We start from the raw sequence: 25,053 nt of genomic DNA, 5'->3' as shown, positions 1-25,053 counted from the left end.
GCTGTATCGCTCCTCAGCGAGGCTTTCAGGAGACAGGAGCTGAATCTGTGGTCCGGGCCCTTTTGAGGCCTGGAAACGGGGACTTTATAATGGAATAACGTGCACACTGGGAAACGTGGCAACATTACTTTACATAGGCCTGATATTCGTAGTATTCACGAGGACTGGAAAATAGCATACTAGAGGTGGACACAACTGGAATTGCGTCATTAATCGGACATGGGGAATAACATATGCATATTGGTCATGCACACATAACATATGATGGATGAGGCGTAGGGACACAGAACATGGCAAAATTTACTTTTCCACAGAAGGAACAGTTGATGACATCGCGGAGATGGGGTGCGATGATGGAGTCTGCTTTGTTGAAGATGTGGTGGGGACATGGGTCGGTTGGCGATCCTGAGTGAATGGAGTTCATCAGGCGGATGGTGTCCTCAGTGGTGATTGGGTTCCATGCGATAAGGTTGTGAGAGTGCTGTTTTGGTTCGGAGGTGGGTGGAGTGGGCTGTTCATCGGACTGGTTTTCAAAGCTGTTATGTATGTCGGCGATTTTGTTGTGGAAGAAAGAGGATAAAGAGTCGCAGAGGTCTTGAGAGGGAGTGATGTCGTTGGTGCCGGCGGTGGGGTTGGTGAATTCTTTGACGATGTTGAATAGTTCCTTGCTGTTGTGAGCGTTGTTGTCGAGTCGATCCTTGAATGCAGATTTCTTGGTGGATCGGATCAATTGGTGGTGTTTGCGGGTGGCGTCCTTGAAGGAGGTCTGGTTGTCAGTAGTTGGGTTTTTTCTCCAGGTTTTTTCGAGGGTACGACATAACTTCTTGGATTTCTTAAGATCATCGTTGAACCAGGGGGCCTTTTTGCTACCTTGTTTGATCTGGTGGTTTTTCAAGGGTGCTAATTCGTCAGCGCAGTGGGTGATCCATTGTGTGAGTTTGGTGGCAGCTTGGTTTGGGTTCGCTGATATGGCAGGAGGGTTTTGGTTAAGCGATGTGAAGAGTTGGTCGGTGGTGATTTTGTTCCAGTTTCTTCGAGGAATAGGTTGTGGGGGGTTGTGGGTCGTGGTCTTTTTGTAGCTGAAGTGAACGCAGCTGTGGTCCGTCCAATGGAGAGCTGTGGTGTGATCGAAGGAGATAGGGTCGAGCGTGTGTCCGGCAAGGTGGGTGGGGGTGTCAACAAGTTGTTTGAGTCCGAGATTGGCCAGGTTGTTCAGAAGGGTGGTGGTGTTGCTGTCGTTTTTCTTTTCCAGGTGGAAGTTGAGGTCTCCCAGTAGAATGTAGTTCTCGGAGGTGAGGGCATGTGGGCTGATGAAGTCGGTGATGTCTTCGTTGAATTGTGTGCGGGTTCCTGGTGGTCTGTAGATGAGGGTGCCTCTAAGTGTGGTCCTGGGGTCGGTGTGGATCTGGAAGTGGAGGTGTTCGGCGGTCATGAGGTTATCGTCGGAGCTGGTCGTGATTCTGATGGTATTCTTATGGACGATGGCGATGCCTCCTCCTGTTTGGTTGGTGCGGTCTTTTCGGATGATCTTGTAAGCGTCCGGGATGGCTATGGCGATGTCGGGCGCTGATGAGGCGTTCATCCATGTTTCTGTAAGGAAGGCGACGTCCGGCGAAGTGGTGTCGAGTAGGTCCCAAAGTTCCGTGGCGTGTCTGTGGATCGAGCGGGTGTTCAGCAGGATGCACTTCAGGTGGTTGGAGTTGGAGCTGTGTATGGAGGTAGTGGATTTGGTGTGGGTCCTGGTGCAGGCGAACTTGCAGGAGTGGCAGGCGAATGGACCATGGGTGTGTCCTGGGTCAGCTTCGCAGCATTGTGGTGTGCTTCCGGGTTTAAGGGCAAAGAGGGTAGCGGCGTCATACGTTATGCGGGAGGAGTGGGGTTTGCGAGGACCAGGGGGTCTGGCGCTGGGCGCGGTCCAGGCGCGGACGGGCGTAGACGGGCTTACCTTTGGCGCACCTTCGGCGCGCATGGGGCGCGACCGCTGCGCGTGAACGCTGCGCGCAAAAGTATCTGACATAAGTGGATAGTGGGGGGGAGGGGCGAGGGAGGGTCAGCTGGGAGGCGGGAGCGGGGTGGAGATCAGGGCAGGGAGGCACCAACAACAACAACAAAATGGCAGCAAGCCAATAACTAAACAGGACTGGGGCACAATCGGCAGTAGCGCGAATATAGCGCGTGTAAATGGCACAATCAGGCACAAATTAATCTGCAGGCAGCACAGCACAAATTTAAAGTCTTGGCAATCAAGCGCTACGATCAGTTTAAGCTCAGCTAATTAATTATTAATAACAGGCAGGCGGGGCACTCTATCGTTACGGATTGCAATTAAATAAATAATTATGCAGGCTAAAGCAGTGCGAGGCGAGATCGCTACGATACCAGGTAATAATAATAATAATAATAATGAGGCTGGGAGCAGGAGGCAGGGAGCAGCGTGTGGAGCGGCCGCTTCTGCTGGGAGCAGGACGGTCACAGCGCTAGCACGGCGGAGCGGGGGGTAGTCAGTATCAGTGGGAGGGAGGGTCAGCTGGGAGGCGGGAGCAGGGTGGAGATCAGGGCAGGGAGGCACCAACAACAACAAGAAAATGGCAGCAAGCCAATAACTAAACAGGACTGGGGCACAATCGGCAGTAGCACGAATATAGGGCGTGTAAATGGCACAATCAGGCACAAATTAATCTGCAGATATGCAGATACAGAGAAGATTACTCGAAATGTGTTAATATAACACCTACTCAAATCTCACGTGCTAAACAATCTTTGCACTCCGACATATGGCGTAACATACCTTCCGTTCTCTGATCCAAGTCACTCATCAGCTGGAAATTCCTTTGCAGCTCACATGGTAAGTTTTCTATGCCTGAAACATCAAGTAGGGTTCTTTGTTAGTTCGTTCATAAACTTTCCACCACACACACAAATACTACACAAAATGAACCATCAACAGATATAGCTATGTTAGTGGAACATAACATAAAAGTAGGCATCCTTGGTTAACCTTAACCCTTTATGTTTCTATTGCAACACGTGTTATTTTACACTCTTCCTTACACACCAACTCTAGGTCTTTTCAATTCAGCTGTGATTTTGGCTCATCATTCATCAAAAGGAAGTTCAAAGAGTCACCCACTGGTTCTGCTACTCATCGCCAATGCACCTTCAATCATTTCATGACGTTTTTGCCCACAACACCACAATCATATAAATATGCTTCACATAGTGCATTATCCACCAATAAGGTATCTCATCACATGTCCGCTGACAAATACAAGTTTGTAATCATTCAAACCCGCAAATCAAACACATTCTTATATTTCCAAATCCCATCCACAAGACTAAGATTATTGCCGTTCTGAGGGTTTTATACAGCAATAAAGCACAACCAATAAACACTGGTTCTCTTCACTGTCTGAACACCTTTTATCAGTATCCCTTTGCAGACAAAATACATATCAGTTTATTGTCCCAAAATGTAATCTCAGACTATTTAGCTTGCTCACAACATTGTATATGAATGTTTCAGAAACAATAATGAAATGCAAACAGAACACATGCATACATTTTTCTTGAAAACAGTGTAAAAATTAGGTATTTTGGATTTCCAATATTGTTCATGTTTTAGGACGTTCTATGTATTTCAAGTGTCAGAATCAAAACCCTATACTTGTAAACCTGTTCCTGCTTCCATGAGATATGACTCGTGCATGCAAATAATGTAATCTAACTAAAAAAACTAAGCAGGTTTATTAATAAATTGTGTGCATTCAATCATCAAACCCTCTTATTAATTAAAAAAATCTGACAATTTTCAGAAAAGTCACATATGCATAGTTTTCTAAGGGTTGAGGTGTGAGGGTGTACTGTCACTTTATGTGAAGGTTAATGCTTGGCATTGGGAGTAACCTGAGAGGTATGCCATGCAGTGTCTTTAGATCTCTTGTGATTCATGCCCGCCTCCTCACCGCCGTTTCTTTTCCTTATACAGAAATGTGGCAAACTACAGTCCTCAGTGCTATGCCTGTGTCCCAAAGGTTTTTGGGTAATTGCATTCTATAAATGATTGGGATTTTAAGTGCAAATCAGGATATTTCCTACCCCAACGTTACATGTGTTCTTCGAAACTAAAAGTCTGGACTCTACCTTGCTCGTCTATAAATAGCTTTAAAGAAGATAGAAGCTTATTTGAAATAACAGGGGTAAAGAAGATGTACTCACATTGCCACAGGAAGGAACGCATGGATTCCTTAATTTACCAAGGACGGTTGTGGAAAAGTGTGCTATATCACACAGTCAACCAAAATGTATATTCACTGAGAATGCCCACCTCCCTGGATCAACCATCAAAAAGACCCATTCATCCATCAATGACAACTTAACAAATGAGAGGCATTTTCAATCAATACATAGTCCTCCAAATCAAGATTGCTTTTGTTAACAATGTCTTAGAGATTAGTTTCACATTTCTTATAATCCACTTGCTTCTGTACTCCAGCGAATTCTAATGTTAGATAAAATTATTATTTATTGTTTCATCCACAGAACATCAAAATCCAGCCATGGTTCATTCCGTAAATAGGAACTTCTTCAGTCCTTCACGGCTGTTACATCGGAAAATAATCCATATTAAAAAAAAAACGATAACTATACAAAAAGGAAGACGTCTTTAGACACTAGCCTTCAAAAAGGACTTGTTTATACACACCAAGCTGTTGAGAAGATAAACCAATAAGTCAAACAGATGGAAGAACGTTCATGTGATCAGTTGAATTTATTGTTCACGAAGATGTAAAGGATGCATATTGCACATTGCAGTTCAGGATCAGGCTGTGTTTTCAGTGCAAAGGCATTTTTAGATTGGTCTATAACTTGACATGTGGACGCACTTACAAGAAACTAAGTTTCAGCATGCTAAGTTTTGCAATGATCCATCCGCAGCGAAAAAGTGTTAAGGGGGCACGGTGAAAAAGAAGCAATTTCCCATTTTAGGTCCCAAAGAAAATTTTGCACACATCTACAGCCCAAACAGCTGACCAGATTCCTACCAAACATGGCACTAAAGTTGAACTTTACTCACAAAGCCTGCTTTTGTTTGATATAAAGGGCCATGTTTTTGCATGGGCAAATAGGTTTGCCAAGCCGTTTGCACATGCAAAAACCAATAGGGGTATGTACCATACCAAAATAGCGAGTCGCTATTAGGAAGGGGCGTTCCCTTCCTAATAGCGAGCGCAACCCCATGTGAAAATGTTGCTGAGTGCATTTTACCACTTCAACCCTTTTCACCCCTTTAACCAGAACACCAAGCCAAGCTTCCAAAACATAACCCCCCAATGGCCCGCGACCAGGGTCCCCCATGCTATGCCCTAAAAGAAAGACTATCATCCACCACACCCAGGACATCCAGCAGGATGTATGACGTTACAACGCATACTTTTACAACGCATACCTTTACAACGTATTTTTTACAACGCAACATCCATTACAACGCATGCCATTACAACGCATGCCATTACAACTATTTTTTTTAACTACCTTTACAACGCATACTACCTTTACAACGCATACCATTACAACGCATAACATTACATTGCATGTATCGTAAGTATTGGATACTGTAGGGGTAAAAATTACTATTCTAACTCCAGGGGGGTGCAACAGTAGGGTAAGTGTTGGATAGTGTAGGGGTAAAAATTACTATTCTAACTCCAGGGGGGTGCAACAGTAGGGTAAGTGTTGGATAGTGTAGGGGTAAAAATTACTATTCTAACTCCAGGGGGTACAACAGTAGGGTAAGTGTTGGATAGTGTAAGGGTACTGTGCGTTGTAATGTTATGCGTTGTAATGGTATGCATTGTAATGATATGCGTTGTAATGATATGCGTTGTAGTGGTATGCGTTGTAGTGGTATGCGTTGTAGTGTCATGCTTTGTAATGGTTGCGTTGTAATGGCATGCGATGTGATGGGTGTTGTGTTGTAAAAGTTTTGTTGTAATGGTAGTGCGTTGTAAAAGTTGCGTTGTAAAGGTTGTTTCCCCATCCAGCAACTTGGCTGGAGAAAGTGGTCAGTCCTGGGTCCGACCCCCCTCACCCCCACCCCCAGATAACAAAAAACAAAATATTTTTTATAAGAACCATAGTATCAAACCCACCCCGCCAATGATGGAACCAGATTTTATAACCTATTACACTCAAGAGGAACGCCCAACAATCTCTGAAAACAAATGTTGCCAATATTTGGAATCTTTTCAATAACCAGTCCATAGGCAGAAAACTGTTATTCCAAAATAAATGTTCTTCTTCTTTAATTCAACAAAATCACAGTTCTTTTCAACAAGTTCTTGTTCAACAAGGCCTTTTCTTCTTTTACTTTAAAGGTCACAGTTCATTTCCACATATATTTTAGACCAGCACATTCACAAATTGAAATCAGCTGACACGTTTCGTCCTATGCGGAGACCATCAGGGCTGAAATAAATAATAGGACAAAATATATCAACCAATTGCCGTCTTTTTGCCAGATTGACAAAGTTCAAAGAAAACGGATCCACAACAATTTATTCATTGAACATTTAAGATCCCCCTTTAAAGGTTCAATATTTCTAAAAATAATTCCCACATTCTCATTCTACCTGCCTATATCCATTCTAGAAAGAGATGAACCAACCCTTTATCATGACGAAAGCATAAACATTTTTTATCCCTTTCAATATCCGTGTTCACATACCTCTAGTATTTGATATCTAATACTGTGTTCTTAATCCACTGTGACATTACTTTCAGTATTCCTTTGATGCCAATAGGTTACTTTTAGGTTTGGTGTAGAGATGGGCTATGTCCCCGGAGATGCCAGCGTCTCACAATAGTTTTATGGAAAAACTTTTTCCATACAAATAATTCCACCACACAAGCGTTAATGAGGGACTTTGGTGGAGCTGCTCGATAGATCTCCTGCCATAGGATATAATTTACGACATATATAAGAATGGCCCGGGGATACCTGAAGGACCTACTCTTATTGTGATGCCTAAATGGGATACGATGTACCTTCTCGATCACACTGTCCATGTTCCAGTCACTCAATCTAGTAAAAGATTCTTGAAACAGACGAACAGAATACCCCCTGGGGTCATCCCCTTCTGCCCCTTCGGGGGTCGTCCGGACTTCAAGGTTCTACATTACCTATTATCCAAGTCTTCCACACTAGATGAGAGACTGGGAGCCATGCTGGGTAATAACTGACTGATTCTCTTCGAGAGCCGTACGGATGGCAGCCTGGGACGCCTCGATTTCTCCAAGGCAAGTCTGAATAATATCCATGTTTTTTCTGATAACTTACACAGACCCACCAGAGTATTTAAGTGGGCAGACTTCAATGCAAGAGAATATTTCCAATACTCCTTCCTATGCTGCAAAAGGAGATTATGGATGGTACTAAGGGTGGGTGTGTCCTGTACAGATGATATTCCCAAAGGAGGAAAGGGTTCTCCCCTGTAGTCCAAATCCTTAGGAGTAGATCGATTAACATCTAGTGGGGTAATAGAGGGAATACACACTGTTAATAGGTGTTAATTCTGTTACATCTGGGTCTCATAACAGCTCCTCCTCTCCAGCTAGTGAGAAGACAGGGTCTAAGACCCCCTGTTTAAAGGCAGCTGTGACGATGTCCTCCAGATGGGTAGCTAACAAATCCTCAGTGCCACTAAGGCTACCTAAAGCAGTAGGGGCATAGAAGGAAAAGGTGCCAGATGTCATAAATTATCTCCTTCAGAGCTCTGGACAGGCAATACAATCATACGCTCCTTTAACTGTTTAATCACTGTTTTCGTCATTGTTGGACAAACTGCCCCAGCCGGAGAAAGAAAAGAATGCCTCTTGGCCGTCTGCCCCCGAAACATAGAGACCAGATGGCCATGTCCCTGAAACATCTGCTACCCTAGGCTGTGAGGGCTGGACAGTAACCACCTGCACATTTCCAGATTCCGGTTCATGTATGGTCCTTCCTGCATCGGTCTCATCCAGTAGAGCTAGGGTAAGATGTGTTGAGATGAAAGAGGAAGCCCCAGAACCCGGAATAAGAGCCTCCTCCAGTATGGCAGTGTGAACTGATGGGACAGAGGAGGTACCCCCTAATAGTTTCGATGGGATGAGCTGAAAGGGGGGTAAGACCAGCTGCACTGCCTCCGCAGATGCTTCCATAGTCCCAGTATTCTTTGTGATGTTTTAAACGGAGAGAGAGAGAGAAAGAGGGGATTAAGTAATCTAGTGTTTTTCTAAGAGTGTAGAGATGCACCCCTTCGCCCCTTCCCCAAAGACCATCAATGGGTAGAATAGCACCAGAGGTACTAGGGAGAGCAGCTCCAGACTCAACGCTTGGAGAGTTACGGACCAGCCCAGACAGCACCAGGTCTCCCCCTACTGGGACTGACAGCTGAAAAAAAAGTCTTAGGAAATTGTGCTGAACTTCTGGTCCCCACAGGATTATTATGGTTATTATCTCCTGATTTACTTAGGAGAAGCAGCTTCTTCTGAAGCGTCGTTGGAGAAAGGCTGCAGCCAAACACCCCCCTGCCCCCATCCTTTACTGCCACATTAGCTGGCATCCCAGCAAAAATGTAACCAATAAATGATCCCGAGAACAGAAGAAGGTTCAAATGTTCACCAATCCTCCTTAAATTCAGCTGAGCCAGGGGACCTTCAAAGGTCTGCAATATAGTATCAAGCCGGCCACCTCTCAGCCCCGTAATAGCAAATGAAACAATGTAACTAGTTCTGCTAAAACATATCCATCGAGATACTCTAAACAGCTCAGGCGGGAAAAAGCCAGCTCTGCTCCTCACTAGTATGTTTACAAGGTCCCTCTGGCTGCCGTGCAGCCCCATCGTCCTTGCTCCGATGCCAGCACCATGGGAGTCACCAGCCGCTGTACCTGCTATATTGCGGTTCCAGAGACCGCCGGAGCCAATGTAGTGCAACATAAACTGCCAGGCGTACATAGCGGCATACAAGGCAGACGCAAGATATGATGAGTACGATAAGTGAAGGAGTGGGGAGGAGGGGCTTAGTAAAGAATCTCCTTTGAGTGCATCCTAGTGCATCCCAGTGTGGACGCCAATCTGCGATAGGCCACAACTACTCACAGGCCTTACAGGCCGCCATTTTGCCTTTCTCTCATGTCAAGTTTTGTCACTGACAACTATGGTGACAACTGAATTGTGGGACCAGGTTCGAGGGAGATGTGGCAGAAATGTGACTGGTTGAGGGATAGCTCGTGGATTTTGACATGTAGGGATAATGGCTAGTGATAATAGGTGCCTTGGCCAGCAACTGCATGTTCTTTCATGGAACATTATGGGGTTAAGGCACCTCATCAGTGTAAATCAGCCCTGGAAGAATGATACACTCTTAAACCCGAATGTGTATGCCTCCAGCACATGCATTTATCTCCCACAGAAATTGTATTGTGAAAGGAGCTTGGGTATAGAGTCCAATGAGCCTTGTTTAACCTCTGCTCGGGGTGGGGCATCATTGGCCCTGGACAGCAAATGGGGATTTTTAAGGCAAAAGGTCGACTCTGGTTATCAGTGGCTTCTTGCAACTATCCAGAAGGTCAATTTGTCTTACTATGTGTAACTATGTGTAATCTATGGACCAAATAATGATGACTGGACAATTGTTGACTTTTTGTTGGCTGAACTCCATCTATGGCCATCTCCTCTTGTTATTTGTGGGGATCTTTAATGTCACATTATGCTCGAAAAAAGATTCTACATATCAAGTCCAGGATCACAAGTCTGTCTTTTTGAGGAGGAGTATCGGCTCAAGGGGGCACTGAAACAACTTATCTCTTCGTATGCAGTGGTTGACCAATAGTGTTTTGAGAGAGCCAACGAACCTAGCTTTACGTTCTATTCTGCCTCTCATAAAACTCTCTCATGTATAGATATGTTTCTAGTGAATAATACATTGATCTCACTCTCAAAGATCCTGCTTAATCCAAGAGTTACATCTGATCATAATTCTCTATCTCTACTTATTCAAGCAAGTGGCGTCCTTCAGCTCTCTGTGCTTCAAGGATAGACATTTAACCATAGATTGCTCTTGAAAGAGGACTATATTCGTTCTATGAACATATTTTTACATGAGTGTTTTAGGTCAATGCTGGCTCTGCAGTTATTGTGTTTGTTTGGGATGCACTTAAGGCTTTATGTCGGGGACAGACGCTGCAGCTTTCAGGTTATCAATGGAGGGTCGTTACACTGAAGGAGCCCATGGCCTGCCTAACTCTCAGCAACTTGGAGAATAGTCCTGGATGAAGTATAATTGCTCGGGATGGGTTACGGATGGAATTTCTCATGGAACAGCTAAATGTCTTGCGGGATTCTCTTAGAAAGCGTATATGGGATCGGGCTGTTAAAAAGTGTTGAACTCTGCAACTATCAACCTTTGAGAACAGTAAAGAGATGGGGTGGCTACACTCCTTTAGAGTTAAGGATAGTTGCAGTCTAAATATTAAACAGCAGATTACGAATGAAAAAGAGGAGCTTGTAGTAGATACGGCTGGCATTAGAGAGGTTTTCCGGCAGTTCTATCAGGACTTCTATCGAGAGGACTGTTTTCCCTATACCAAGGCTTTGTACCAATTTGTTGGGCAGTATTTTCAATGTAAGGGGAATCATGCCTAGCAGTCCAACTTAGCAGCTTTTACCTCCGAGAGGGTTATGGGTGCTTCTCCAAATGCTCCGTAGCCAAGGAGTAAGGCCTCTGGACCTGATCAAATGCCTTTAGAATTTATGTTTTTTTTTTCACACATCTTAGCCCCGTTCCTTAGGGATCTGTTTAATTCCTTTAATGTGTCTGGTCAGGTCCAAGGGTCTTGAGATGAGACAAATACTGTCATCTTTACTAAAAAAAAAGGGAAAGACTCTACTCTCTTTGGTTCGTACTGTCCAATTTTTTTAAATCAATGCTGACAAAGATCCACACCCCCACCCTGACAAACAGGCTATCAGCAGTTATCTCAGATTTGGTTGATTTAAACCACCATGGTTTTATCCCTGGATGTGATACAACCGCACACATTAATCCGACTATCGCCACCGTGGTAGCTGCCACCATAGACGAGGGTTCAGTTGGTATGATCATGCTTGACGCAGAGAAGGCCTCGGACCTTTTCTCGGGGCGGTCATGGAGACTGCGGGACTCGGCCCTAGCTTTATAGCCAGAGTTTGTCAACTCTACATTGGTCAGAGAACAAGGATCCGCTGTTCAGGATCTCTCTCTGACCCATCACCTGTCACCTATTGGAACAGTCGGATTACGCGCCAGTATTTTATAGAATGGATAGTCAAGGGAAACATGATTAAATCCTTACACAAAGGAGTTAAACACAATGTAATATCAAATATGGGTCTACTATGGTGTCTCAGGCTTTTTACCTTAATATGGGGTTAATAAATTCTAGTTGTATTACGTTGCAATAGTTACTCACTCAACATGGCGACCGTAATAGCAACTGACATAGGTGACGATCATGTGAGGTTTATCACATGACCGGTTGTGGATATTTAAGCCCGCATAGAATGGCGTGCGCTCACCGATGGTCGGGTTATGGGACGATTGGTTTCTACGCCAACAACGATGAGGTAAGGAGTTATGCTGCGTGGGTGTTCGCTACGTTTTTTCTTCTCCGTACAGTGCCGGTAAAGCTGATTTAGTAATGTGTGCCCGGTTTGCCTGCGACCCTGCACTCGAGTCCTGGTAACAGGTCCACGTGTTACTCCGAACACTATATATTATGATTCTCCTAGGATGGGTCCCTGTGTGATAGCCTGTAGCCTCTGATCAGAGGGAGGGCATTGGGCATCGGTTAGGATGAGGATAGTTAAAACTGTGTGGTGACATGAAGCCTGTGCAGTATGGTTTTATAATATGAGCTTAAGTGCTGCTGGCTGAGTGGATTCACTGGTATGAACTTATGTGGTGATACTGATATGGTGAATGATTCAAGATAGTTATGGTTTTAAATCCTCTTGTGATTAACCATGGTAGACAAGATACTCACAGGATAGGATGGGGGACATATGCAAATGTGTATATATTTTTTTTCTTCCTAGGACCTTTTGGCATTTATATTGATGCCTGGAATTTCCTATATTTTGATGTGCTCTCTCTTGATGTTCTTGAAGGTAAGATGGTGGATTAACTTGCTCTCTGGTTTGGAAACATAGCTACCGATAATAGGGGTTGCTTTGTATGTATGATTTGTATTTCTAGTAAATACGCTAGCCAACATGTACAAGATATTGATTGCGTGGTTTTATATTAGATGTTTTTTATTTCGGTTAGGATCTGGTCTCTTACCTTCCTCACGGATTGGTATAAATTGTGAAGCAGTGGGATTTTGAGACGGAAACAAAATTTATGGTAAGCCTCACACTTTTTTGTGTAACTTATACCAGGCTCAGGGAAAATATTGGCACAGTGGTTGAGGTACCACATGTGGCTTTCCTTTAGAATGGTGGGTTTGATTATACAGTTAACCTCTGACAGTGTGTTAGTGGTGTGTATATTAGACATTTGTGCATTTCTCTTTAGAAACCAAACTGTGAAAGAAGGAGTAGTTTCTTACCTGTAACTCCAGTTCTATAGTAGGGGTATCTCTGTTATAGTCATAATCTAGTGAATAGTCCCGCCCATGTGCGTGGACCCCGGAGCAATCAAAAATAATCTCTTAAGCTGTCTTATTTGCAGTCCTGCATAGACACTTAAGAGAAAATCAAGACAAATAATGCAGCCTAACACCTCTAAGGCTACAAAGGCCACCACTTCATCTAAACAGTGAAAAGGATAGCCAACAATGTCAGATTTTACACATTTTTACCAAGTTTCCTTCATAGAGAAAACTCCCCTTCACCAAAATCCTTGAAATGATAGAGAGGAAGGGTTGGACAGACAAGCCCCCATAGGCTGCCATTATGCGTCTGGAAAAGGGATACCGTGACTTTAAGGAACTCTCCAGAGACCATCGGTATCCCAGGATGCACAGCCAAAGTCCTTTTACTTTCAGTTCTTTTTTCCGGCTTCTGCTAGCAGGACCCTGGAGCATTGAGCTCTCCCTTTTTGGGTACTTCTTAAATTTTTGACACTTTTCAAGTGTTTTGAGTGTTTCACTCGACGTCTGGGGTCTTCCTCTTCCTTTTGCTGTGTTTTTTAGCCAGGTTTTCCCACTCTTTCTGTCGAATATGCCAGCTTTATTCCACAAGTGCCCTGAGTGTGCCAGGAAGAAGGCTAAATCTGACCCCCACAGAGTATGCATTCTCTGTCTCCCTTCCTCCCATGTCCCTGAAGCCAGTGAGATTTGTCAATTTTTCTCCAGGAGGACCCTGCGTGACAGGGAGAAGATTCGTCTCCAAGGCCTGGAGCAGAGGGGACATCAGGAACCAGGTGGGTCTGGGCATGGAGGGACTCAGTCATCGTCCTCTGCCCGTGCTTTGGCCTCTGGGGGGCTCCCCAGTCAAGAAAAGGCCCAGAAAAGGCACCGGTCCCGGTCGACGTCGATGGCTTCGACGTCGGCGTCGAGAGGCATGTCCACTATCTGTTCCCCGTCGACCCAGGGCTCTGGGTCGAAGCATCGTCGACGTTCGACGTCGAGGCGAAGGACGTCGAGACCTCGGACGAGGTCGACATCGAGGACTTCACCGGCGTCGACACATCATCGACGTCGAGATGAGTCCAGGAGGCACCGACGCTCGCCGTCGAGGCGACACCGCCGTTCGCCGTCGAGGTCGACTCGACGTTCGACGTCAAGGAAAGACAAGTCGACGTCGAGGAGTTCATCGACATCTAGACGATCGACGTCGAGAAGCAGAAAGGCGAAGAGGTCGACGTTGAGGAAGGAAAAGTCGACGTCGAGGAGGCGTTCAAGGGCCAGGACGGTGTCCTCTGCCTCAGTAGTCAGCCTATCTTCTGCACCTACGAGTCCCCGGTCGCGGCGGTGCCTGCGCGCGGCTGAAAAGAGGTCTGGATCCAGAGCATCCTCGTCAAGACCTGCGCAGAAGAAGAGGAGAGTGGTCAGGTCTTCGGAATCCGAATATTCTAGGACCTATTCGCCTTCTAGGCCTAGGACGCCATCACCATTGCCTCCGAGGAAGCCTCCTCCGCTACCTCCCTTGCCTCCTCCTCCAACTTTTCCGCCTCCGCCTCCTCCTCCTCCGCCTCCACAGCTGTCTCCTCCATCTCTGCTGCACCTTCCGTCACTGCCTACGAGGCCTCCACAGCCTAGGACTCCGGTTCTGCCTCTGCAGCTCCCGCCTCCTGTAAGGCCAGTGGATCGCCCGAGGCCTAGGAGGTCTAGATCTCGGTCCAGAGGGAGACATAGATCACGGAGTGACCGTCGGTCTTCGACACAGTCCCGTCATCGCTGAAAAAAACAGCCCCTCTACGCATGACCAAAGGCTATGCTCAGTGGGTGTTGGGCACCCCTTGTTGCATGCCAGCCCTGTGCCTAACCTCGGCTGTGCACAGCTGAAAGACGTGTACAACGGGGATGGATGCCAGCCGTGGGTAGGACACTCAATCGCCAATGTGAATGGTCAAAGGCACTGTGCAGCAGGGCTTAGTCGCCAATAACAGATTCGGTAATGGGCCCTGGCCTGTTCCCCTGTCCCGTGGCGCACAGCCATAGGACAGGGAGAGGCATCAGTTTTTGAGCGTCTGCGGTACATTGGGAGAATCAGCAATGTGAACTGCTGTTCCACCAAGTACATCATGTCTATGTGCGTCCAGATACATGTCATTTAAGGAATAGGCATGAGCTTGTAGAATGCTGTAACAGTAAGTGGGCATGAACAATTATATATCATTTTTTGTAAAAATCAGGGGACTGCTCATTCCAGATTTCCCTGTATGCAAATTCAACACAGCACATCCACTGTATTGATTTCTATTGTGGCCCTTTATACCGATATTTCACCCTCCTTTGTAAGAAGTCACTTGCTGTTTTTATGAAAACTGCAACTGTTTTGACTGCATAACTACATATTGCTTATGTGTGCTTTGCAAGGACATGGACAAAACTCTAGCTTTTGTGACACATCTGTTCCTCATGGTATGTGACATTTCACATGGCTCTCCTTAAGATGTTCAAAGTAAGTGGCATCTCTCCTACATCATCACCTTTTTACTGCAATATGCTGATTTAATGCAGTGGCTGAGTATAAGGTATTTAGATAATAGGTCTTGCACGTAAGAGGTTATGCAATTTTACAAGGAGAGGAGATCACATTTCTACATGGGACCATATGGCTTCTTAGTTACACAATGTTGCATGTTACGTTGCTTAACTGTGTTTTGCTCGTCTGCAGTGGCGTGCACTTGCAGTTCTCACAGCAACTCGTGCAATAACAGTTCTATCTACTCTGCAGTTGCACTCATGTCCAAGGCTCTTAGGTCCCCCACCTGTAGTCAGTACAGCACTGCAGTTTTCTGCCGATTTTTGCTTAGTGCATCGCATAATATAATGACAGCTACTTTTTCCCCCATTCTCCTCTTTCAGGCGACTCCCACATTGATGTTGTCCAGGATTTAATTTCAAAGGACTTTTTGGGAGTCGGCATAAACTGAAGACAATAAAACGTTTATCGTGGTTTTTAATCACCCCACTGGAGAGGATTTCAACTGCCTTCGTGACTTTTTATCTTCCTTCCTTTAGTGCTCTAGGTTTCCGGGCTGCCTGAGGGTTCCTCCTCTTTCTGTCCTTAGATGTTGCTTTTTTTGTGGTGTTCAGATTATGTCCACAGTCCGCACATGGAAAGAGATCTACTGTAATTTTCCTCATATTTGGCTCAGTTATATAGCACACAGCACCATCACATGCTGACCCAGTTTATTGCTCTCAAACCCCAAATGCTGCTCCGTGCTATTTTTTAGCGCCTACATAAGCAAAATCGTCATGGCTACAGGACACAAAGTAAATTTGACGCTGAACAACATTTTCCACTACACACAATGCAGCTCTGTTTATTTTCATGGAACCCTGCACGAAAAAGAATGCATCTAGGCCACCTTATACACAAGGTAATAGAAGCTCAGTTAACAGCTTCATCCTCCCGAAAACCCATTTTGTATTGTCCACGATATGTGTACATGCATGTTATTTAAATCACTCAGACAACATGGCTTCATTTTGTTTGCCACTCAGCTGTAGACAGGTCTAGTTACAGGCACTAGGAGTTCAACGTAACCCACCGGGCATAAGATATTGATTCATTTGGCACCATCCATTATCAAGGATTAAAGATAAAGTAATCGAGTTTGATCACATTAGATGCTTAAACCCACATGCTACAATGTGTGACGAGATTTGGGTTAATTTATTTCCAGAGCGTCTCAATCAAAAACCCTATGCTTAATTACAGAATGTACAGGAGTAGAAGGCAGCACACTGGGGCACAGAGTCGTTTAGTGACATAGCCAATGAGTTATAATGCATTTGGGTACTGGGGCACAGTTATGTAATCAGCTAATCAGCATCTATTGGCCAATGTGAGGAAATAATTGCCTTAATGTGCTTGGTTTGAGTAATTAATGCAGGTTAAAGTGGTGACTTTCTATTAGAAATTGTAATGAAAATATACGCTAGAAAGAGCAATACAACAAAAGTAGTATCGATGCGTTTCTGTCTCCCCCAATACTGCTTTTGTTTGGACAAGTTGTCATGAAATAAGCAAAATGAAATAAGAACCTTCTGCGAGTGCGACCCATTCATTCTTTGGAGAATTGTTGATAGATATATATATCAAGGCCTCTAGGGGCTGAAACCTGTCATGGCGGCTGAGCACGTTTGAAAATAAATGAATTACATGCACCATAAAGAGTTGTCCGTTCCCTTTCTGATTTCGGTGGCAGGGGATCGTGAAGAAATGGTTTTGTGTATATATAAATATATTTGTCATCTTAACATTCTCCGCAACAGCAAACGTCCACGCTCAAAGTCTTGCTCATAGAATTTTATCAATGTCGCCATTTACCCAAATAGCCTTCGAAAATCCTTGGTCAACATCATAATAGCCACCACATTGGATGCATTTTATATTCACTGTCACAGAAGAGTCACAATATGTTGAATAGACATCGAAAACATACTGAGAGAGGTAATCATGGACGTCTTCCATATTAATGCATATTTGTGGCTGTTTTTACCTCAATTAATTGGTAAATTTAAATTAAAGTTAAAAATGAAAATGAAAAACTGTGGAAATAAACAACCTCCTTGTTATACAATGAATTACTATACAAAGCCAAATTGTTACCAACACTGCGTGCACTACTCATGAACACTCATAACAATAAAAGTGCCAAGGACAGATTCAAGTATTAATCACCTGTACCCTTGTGACTGACCATTAGGGATGTGCCGGTTCATGATTTTTAAGACCAGAACAGGCTTATTTTTGTGCCAGTTTTTAAGCGCAATGCCCGAATTGGTGAATTGGGCTCGAAAAAGTGTGGCTTTGACTCGGAATACACGTGTCAACCCATATTGTGCATAAGGAACGTCTATATACAGTAGGCAGGGTAACATTTAACACACGTGGATTATTCAAATCCAGGTTTGCAGTAACTTTACTGCTGCCAGCGGACTGATCTTGACTGTGAACAGAGGCTTGGCGAGGGGATGCCTTGCACGGGCGGCGTGTTGGTAGTGGAATGAAAGAATAGAAAGTTTTGAATAACAACGGTGTGCCTAATTGTGAGAATTTGGGATTTTTTGAATACCATTATAAATTACCTTGCACGAACGTCAATATGGCAAAGGTGAATAGAATATCTTCTAACTAATGGCGGCCAGGGAAGGTGAATACCACCCAAGTCCTTCCTCTTCTACCACCATATGAAGCGCCATTGGGGAGAGACTGTGTTGTTTAAATCACGTGCGGTGCATTTGGAAAATATCAACTCCGACCCTTGCACACATTTAGGCTGGCATAGCACTCACGGGACACTTTAATTCAATAGCAGACGCGTTTCAGCAGTAGCTTTCATCAGTGCTTTCAAAAAGTGTAACAAATCTCGGTGGTACTCATAGTACAGCACACGGGCCTTCATTGACGGCCCGCGGACCTTGCCTTGTTGTGTTTAAGTTTCTAGTATGGCCAGCAGTAAACACAGAAGATGACCGCAGGAGCATACGTAGTGATGACTTATTAAATAGGTATTCACTATGTATGCTCCTGCAGCCATCTTCTGTGTTTACTGCTGGCCTCTGTGACCTCAGTGCACCTCTGAAAGCTTCCCAAAAGGCCCTTTAAAAGTCAGCGGTAAGCGCTTTCACAGCTGACTTTTCAAGGGCCTTTTGGGAAGCTTCCTGTTTGGACAGAGACAGATAAAGGTAGGGACAGATGGAGGCAGGGACAGAGACCGATTGAGCTAGACAGAGACACAGACAGAGACAGTGACAGATAGAGACAAATACAGATAGGGACAGAGACAGATAGGGACAGAGACAGAGCGAGACAGATAGAGACAGAGACAGACAGAGACCGACAGATAGAGAGAGACAGAGACAGATAGAGAGAGACAGAGACAGATAGAGAGAGACAGAGACAGAGAGAGAGAGACAGAGACAGATCCAGGGACAGATAGAGACAAATAAAGATAGATACATATACAGATAGGGACATAGGCAGAAAGGGACAGAGACAGATAGGGAGAGATAGAGACAGACGGAGCAGAGACAGATGGAGAGAGAGCAGTAGCGAGAGAGAGCGAGAGAGAGGGAGATAGACAGAGATAGACAGATAGACAGAGATATATAGAGACAGATAGAGATAGAGACAGATGGGGGATAGAGGGAGATAGAGACAGATGGAGACAGAGATACTAGCGACAAATACAGATAGGGACAAATACAGATAGGGACAGAGACAGAAAGAGACAGAGACAGATAGAGACAGAGACAGATAGAGACAGACAGAGACAGGATATATATATATATATATATATATATATATATATAGATAGAGAGATAGAGAGAGAGAGAGAGAGAGAGAGAGAGAGTGAGATAGAGAGAAAGGGACAAATACAGAAGTTGTGGGAACCGGGAAGAAGTCAGAGGGAGTGGGGCAGGTGAAGAGGGAGTGGGGCAGCGGGGGCCTCTCTATTTGCTATCGGCACTTGTGGGTGTAACCTGGGGAACAGAATTACTGAGCGTATTGTCACTCACTTCAACCACACTATTGAAGTGTACCTCCCTCATATCTCTCACCTTATTGGGACATGCATATCTTCCTTCCTCATCTCTCCCCTTGCTGGGATGTGCGTATCTTCCTCACTCATCTCTCTCCTTATTAGGATGTGCCTAACTTTCTCAAGACTAATAAAACCTGTAAAGGAACAGGTTATTGAGATTAAGAACTCAAGCCATTTAAAGACGGGCACTGCATATTTTTTAAACCCTCTTTTCACATCTGGTGTGGTGGTGGTCCCCTCATTCATATTGTCTCAATCAGCCAAAACTCTGTGTGGCTACTTACCGTACTTTTTATTATTTCCTAGCTTCCTGGGGGACAGCTGGCTATTCAGTGAAGCCCCGTCAATCAAGAACAAGGAAGGAAGAACCTGAGGGACGACGCCCAACAACCAGATTTCAGCTCAGACGGCTGTTCTTGTGACAATAACAGTTATAAACCCTAATCATTGACACAACCAATCAAGCCTCCCAGTTTCTATTTCTGCCCATCCCTCCCACAGGCTTCCCTAAAAATATGCTACATTTAGCACACCCAACACTGCCTTTAATGTGGCCCCCTTATTACCTGAGAAGAGCCTAACCGAACAAAAGCAACCGACTGCCCCAGAATTGACTAATTGCAGCTTACAGAAGTCAATTGGCCCAGAACCCCTCAACCACATCTTTCAGAAGCCAATAGGGGACAGGGTTGCTGATTATGCTGTAGGTACTGATATCAATACCACGAACTGCACCATGGTTGAGGATATCGAGCCTCATGATACCCCTGCCTCTCATGATCAATTACAGCCCATGGGCCTGAGCAAACTCAAATTAGCATCATGGAATGTGGCTGGGGTAAGAAGGAAGCTACATCTACCACAATCGACTGAGTTCACCAACTCGCATGACATTTGTATATTTCAGGAAACCTAGAGTTTAGAACCGATATAAGTCTCAGGCTTCGTGGCCCTCTACAAGCCAGCAGTGGCTTTAAAACAGGGCCACCCGTCTGGAGTCTTGCTAATCCTAATTAGTATTGCATTGAATTGCCATATTAAAGAGCTTCCCACCAAGAGTCCTGACATCCTTATGGTTAGGTTAAGGGGCAAATCAGACAAGAGCATAGAAATCTTTGCCATCTATGTGAGAGGCACAAGAGGTGGCAAATCATCCATTCTGCAAACTTTAGACGATCTGCTGGGCACAAGGTGGGCCACCCACCCGCTAATTATAGGGGGTGATTCTAATGTATCCTTTGAGCCTCTTGATAGGGAAGACATCACAATGTCACTGAGGAAGACAAATTGTGGTCAGTTCAGCTTCTTGACCTCCCTCCCATAAAGAAGTGGTCCTACCTGACCTGCAAATGAATGCACTGATCTTAGAATATAGGTTGTGGGCCATGAACGGGAGAAAATGCTCAGACAAAGGAGGGGGCTCCACTTTCATTGGCCCTTCTGGTGCAAGCCGCATAGATTACATCCTTGTGGATCTTGTGTTATGGCCAACTAATGTAATTTAATAGAACAAAAAACGTAAAAAACGTAAAATGTAAACGTGGTTACTTATATAGCGCACGTATCACCCCCGCAAAGGGGTCTCACGGCGCTTGCTTAGGGAACCCGTCCTGGTATTCCCCTGTGAGATAACCCCGGCAGGGTATCCACAAGGTGAAAGCCAGGCATCCCGCCGCGAGGGGCCGTAGTGGAGATTAAGCAAGCTGTTGCCCAGAGTCGCAGAGTGTGAACCCGTGAGTCGAGTAGGCACCGAAGCGAGAATTATCGAGTCCGTGGAATTTTTTAGCCCAAGACCCGCCGAGGCGGGGAATTGAACCCTGGTCCAGGACCGATCTCAGCTTTCAGGTCTGCCGCCTCTAACCCCTGAGCCACACTTCTCCACAAGGGAACCCAGTCAGTTTGCTTAGGACCGTGGATATCAATCTTATAAGAGGAAACAGTGGTCCTTAGCATTTAAATTAACATGCAAAGAATAAAATATAGGCCATGATGGGAAACTATATTTTTGCCTGTATCCAGCCGGACACAGGTATTTATTTTGTAGTAATTCACAAATTTAAGAAATAATGACAGTAAGGCATAATCCTGTACCGTACCAAAAAGGACCGTGTATGAAAGAAAGATAAGGAGTGTTAGGGTTACAGGCAAAGACGGAGCAAAAAATTGGCCACTTTTTAGATCAGTGAATTATACTCAAGTGTTGCCAAACTGTTGAACACAAAGCTATTATACAACATATTAAATTGTGCAAACAGTACAAAGTAGTGGAAGTTGATTGTTTCAACTTGTGGGAGTTTGCATGAGCCGATAGGGCAGCTACTGGACAAGTATTTGCAACCGACCGTTAGGGGTATGAAGACGTATGTCAAAGACACTACGGATTTTCTACTGACATTGGAATCATGTACAAAGGAACCTGGAGAAAAACTGATCCTATGCACAGCTGATGTCCGTTCACTTTATACATCGATACCTCATTTACTAGGTATAGAGGCAGTGGAAAAAGCACTAATGAACACCAATCTAGAAGTTCCATTCCAGACATTCCTCATGGAATTGATGTTATTCACTCTGTATCAGAGCTATTTCCGTTACAAAGATGAATGGTACCAGCAACTGGTTGGTACGGCCATGGGAAATTCGGCGGCACCGGTATATGCCAATATTTTCATGCAGGATTATGAGGAGACACACATATTGAAAAAAACTGAGTGGCAGGATAATCTGAAACTACTAGTGAGGTATATTGACGATATATTCATCGTTTGGAAAAACACAAAAGAAAAACTGCAGGAGGTACTTACAGAGTTCAATGAAAGGGATGACCGCATACAATTAACCTGGGACATTTCAGATACACAAGTAACCTTTTTGGATGTAAAAGTAACAATTACAGATAAAGGTTTTGAGACTGATATTTTCAGGAAAAGTACTGACAGGAATAATATGCTCCATTACCTAAGTTTTCATCAGCCAAGCCGTAAAAAACATCTTCCGTTCTCTCAAATGGCGAGAGTAAAAAGAATTGTTTCCAATGAAATCACACTAAAACGTAGAATTGATGAGATGGCCACAAAATTTTCGAACAGAGATTACCCGGATAACATCATTGATGAATCTAGGGAACGGGTGATTTCAATGGAAAGAAGAGAATTACTCCAAACAAAAACTAAAACGGATGAGTCAAGAATAGTGGCAGTTTCTAAATTTTCCACACATAGTGATCATTTCAGGAGAATTATCATAAAGAATTGGGCAATACTGAACTTGGAAACAGATTTTAATGGAATTTTCGAAAAACCACCTTTGTTTGCTTACACTAGAGCCCGTAATTTGGGAGAAATATTGAAAAACAAACCACCGAAGGCTGAGGTATATAAAGGTACAAAAGCATGTTTGAACTGTGGAAATTGTAATAGCATCATCAAGGGTAACAAGATCTATCACCCTATGAAAGGCCATGAGATAAAACTCAAAGTCAATGCCACATGTGAATGTCATCTATGCTCTTAAATGTCCCTGTGGAAAATTGTATATTGAAAAAACCGAAAGACGTATGAGAATAAGACTCACGGAACATAAATCCAATATACGTACGAAAAACATGAAGTCCTCAGTTGCTACACATTTCATAGAGGAAAAACACAATATATCGCAATTGAAATTCATGATTCTGGAGATTGTGGAGAAAAAAGAAGGGAGAGACAATACTAAACATATGTTACAGCGAGAAAACCATTGGATTCAGAAATTATCTACCCAAAAACCCAATGATCGCACAGAACTATCATGTTACCTATAAAGACTTTAATGCTACTTGATCAAATGGATGACTCTTGTGTAACTTTACTTTGTATGAACTATATATTTGTATATTGAATGTTATGGTTAGACTTGTGGATAGCTTAAGTTAATAGGCACCTTCACCCAGACACACTAGATAGCTCTACACATAGGACAAGAGACGTTGGAGTCAGTTTTTTTGCTATTGAGGGTTCGCGCCCCCTATCTGCATTGGGAGGAGCAGTTGTAATTTTTGAATTTGTAGAATTTTTTTTGCGTTATTTCATGTACTAGAAGGTGATACTTTATGGATTTTTATTTTGCAACAGACAGTGTGAAACTCCTGGAGGGAGACTATGTAGTGCATAAGTATGTTGTCTAGCTCGTTTTTTGGTCACATGATTGGTCTCTTGGCCAATGAGAAGGCAAATGAGATTATGTTTGAAAACAAACTGATAGTCCAAACAAGCTGGAACTTTTGGGAACTTCGAAGAAACTTTGGTGTGAGTTAAGAACAGGTCAGTTTGTTTGTTGTTGGAGATTAGATTTTTTGAACAATCTGAATGCAATAATCCGCATGAGTACAGGTGTTACAATTTGGTTTCCCCCGTTTTTTCTTAGAAGAGTTCTCGCTATACGCGGTGACACCGGCATGTGAGTTTTTTTTAATTTTGTAAGTTACTCCCACAGGTTATAAGGTTATAAGGGTTCGAATGTAAAATACACTAATCATTTTTACAGTGTGCATACCTTATAAACTCGATACTTAGAAGGATTTTTTGGACTCCACAGGATTAATAGTGGTCGTGCGGTGGCATGTAGGATATTTACACTCTAGTTTCACACTTTAACATTGAACACGAAGTTGTACAAGTCGCATGTACGAATAATTTTCTGATGTATAGTTTATATGTTGATTATTTTCATTTTTTTAAATTTTCTTTACTATTGCACCCAGATGAAGGGCAGTCATATATGCCCGAAATGCATTGGTGGTTGACGCAATATATGCCGCATGTATAACAGTGAAATCAGCTAATGAATGGAACAAATGAAAGCAAAACGTAAAAGCATTGACATTTTGTGAAATAAAACATGAAGAAATACTGAAGGAATACTGTGTTCAAAACCCTCATTGGTTATTGAGGGGTGATTGTGTGTCTGCAAGGATGCAACTAATGACCCATTAGAAGCACGTTAATTTGATTCATTTTAGGCGTCATAGGGCGTTCGGACGCCACTTGTGGAGCACCTTTTAATTAACTCTAAATCTGTGAAAAAGGCACGACAAAGGGAAGCTGTGCACCTGCCTCAATTCTAAGGTTAACACAGGTTCATCAAATGAAACGATAGAAGGGAAGAACAAAATTGTCGCTCTACCCCGGTGTTTTCGAAGTCAAATGAAAACACAAATGAGCGGACGTGTACGTTCGTGTGGTAGGGAGACCTGTAAAAACAGGAAGTAATCAGTACAAAAATAGAATCTGATCTGTGGGGTGAAAGGATGTGAATATGGCGTGCGGGCAGCAGGCTTAACTTCGCTCCCTGGTCTGGCGGGCGATAGTAACTTCTCGGTTTCCGGGTAGTGGAAAGAGACGTGGAAGGAGGAAGCGCTTTAAAGCAAAAAGCTTTGGAGGACAAGACCGTTAACCCAAATGAGGAAAACATGCCGGAAGTGAGTGATCCAAGCACGGGGGCTGAAAGTTAACAACACGGGGGACATATAACGAGTTGGAGGAGAAGCTTTTCTCAAATTCTGTATTCAAAAAAGAAATATCACTGTGGTACTGGCTGATGTTAGAAATGGAAGATAGCCCTTTTAAGTTACTGGAGGTCCTGTGGGGAGACTGCTTGCCGGAGATCGCTACAGAAGACCAATGGTAAGTAACAATGTCTATGGTTTATAAAATAGTAAAGCCTGCAAATTTAAGGAGGAATCATTTTTTAACGATGCACAGGGCGTATTGGTCCCCAAAAGGTTTCTCCAAATTAGGCTCAGGCAGAGTGGTGGTGTGTCCGAAG

At 43.9% G+C, this 25,053-nt stretch overlaps 2 protein-coding genes across 3 annotated transcripts in view; one reads left to right on the top strand and one right to left on the bottom strand.

Moving 5' to 3' along the window:
- Positions 1-25,053, bottom strand: part of ING5 (inhibitor of growth family member 5) — a 409,877-nt gene that overhangs the window by 360,880 nt on the left and 23,944 nt on the right. Inside the window, exon 2 of one of the 2 annotated variants that reach the window (XM_078665674.1) lies at positions 2,789-2,860. The exons of the other annotated variant lie outside the window; for it this stretch is intronic. Within the exon in view, the coding sequence (XP_078521800.1) occupies positions 2,789-2,860 (72 nt within the window). The remainder of the gene's footprint in view (positions 1-2,788; positions 2,861-25,053) is intronic. 2 annotated transcript variants of the gene reach the window in all.
- D2HGDH (D-2-hydroxyglutarate dehydrogenase) overlaps positions 24,820-25,053 on the top strand; it is a 1,118,641-nt gene continuing 1,118,407 nt past the window's right edge. Inside the window, exon 1 of the mRNA XM_078665666.1 lies at positions 24,820-24,911. Coding sequence (XP_078521792.1) covers positions 24,826-24,911 — 86 coding nt within the window. The 5' untranslated portion in view covers positions 24,820-24,825. The remainder of the gene's footprint in view (positions 24,912-25,053) is intronic.

The sequence above is a fragment of the Lissotriton helveticus genome, chromosome 11 (genome assembly GCF_964261635.1).
Source record: "Lissotriton helveticus chromosome 11, aLisHel1.1, whole genome shotgun sequence".
Classification (NCBI taxonomy): domain Eukaryota; kingdom Metazoa; phylum Chordata; class Amphibia; order Caudata; family Salamandridae; genus Lissotriton; species Lissotriton helveticus.
This window is presented reverse-complemented; position numbering and strand designations above follow the sequence as displayed.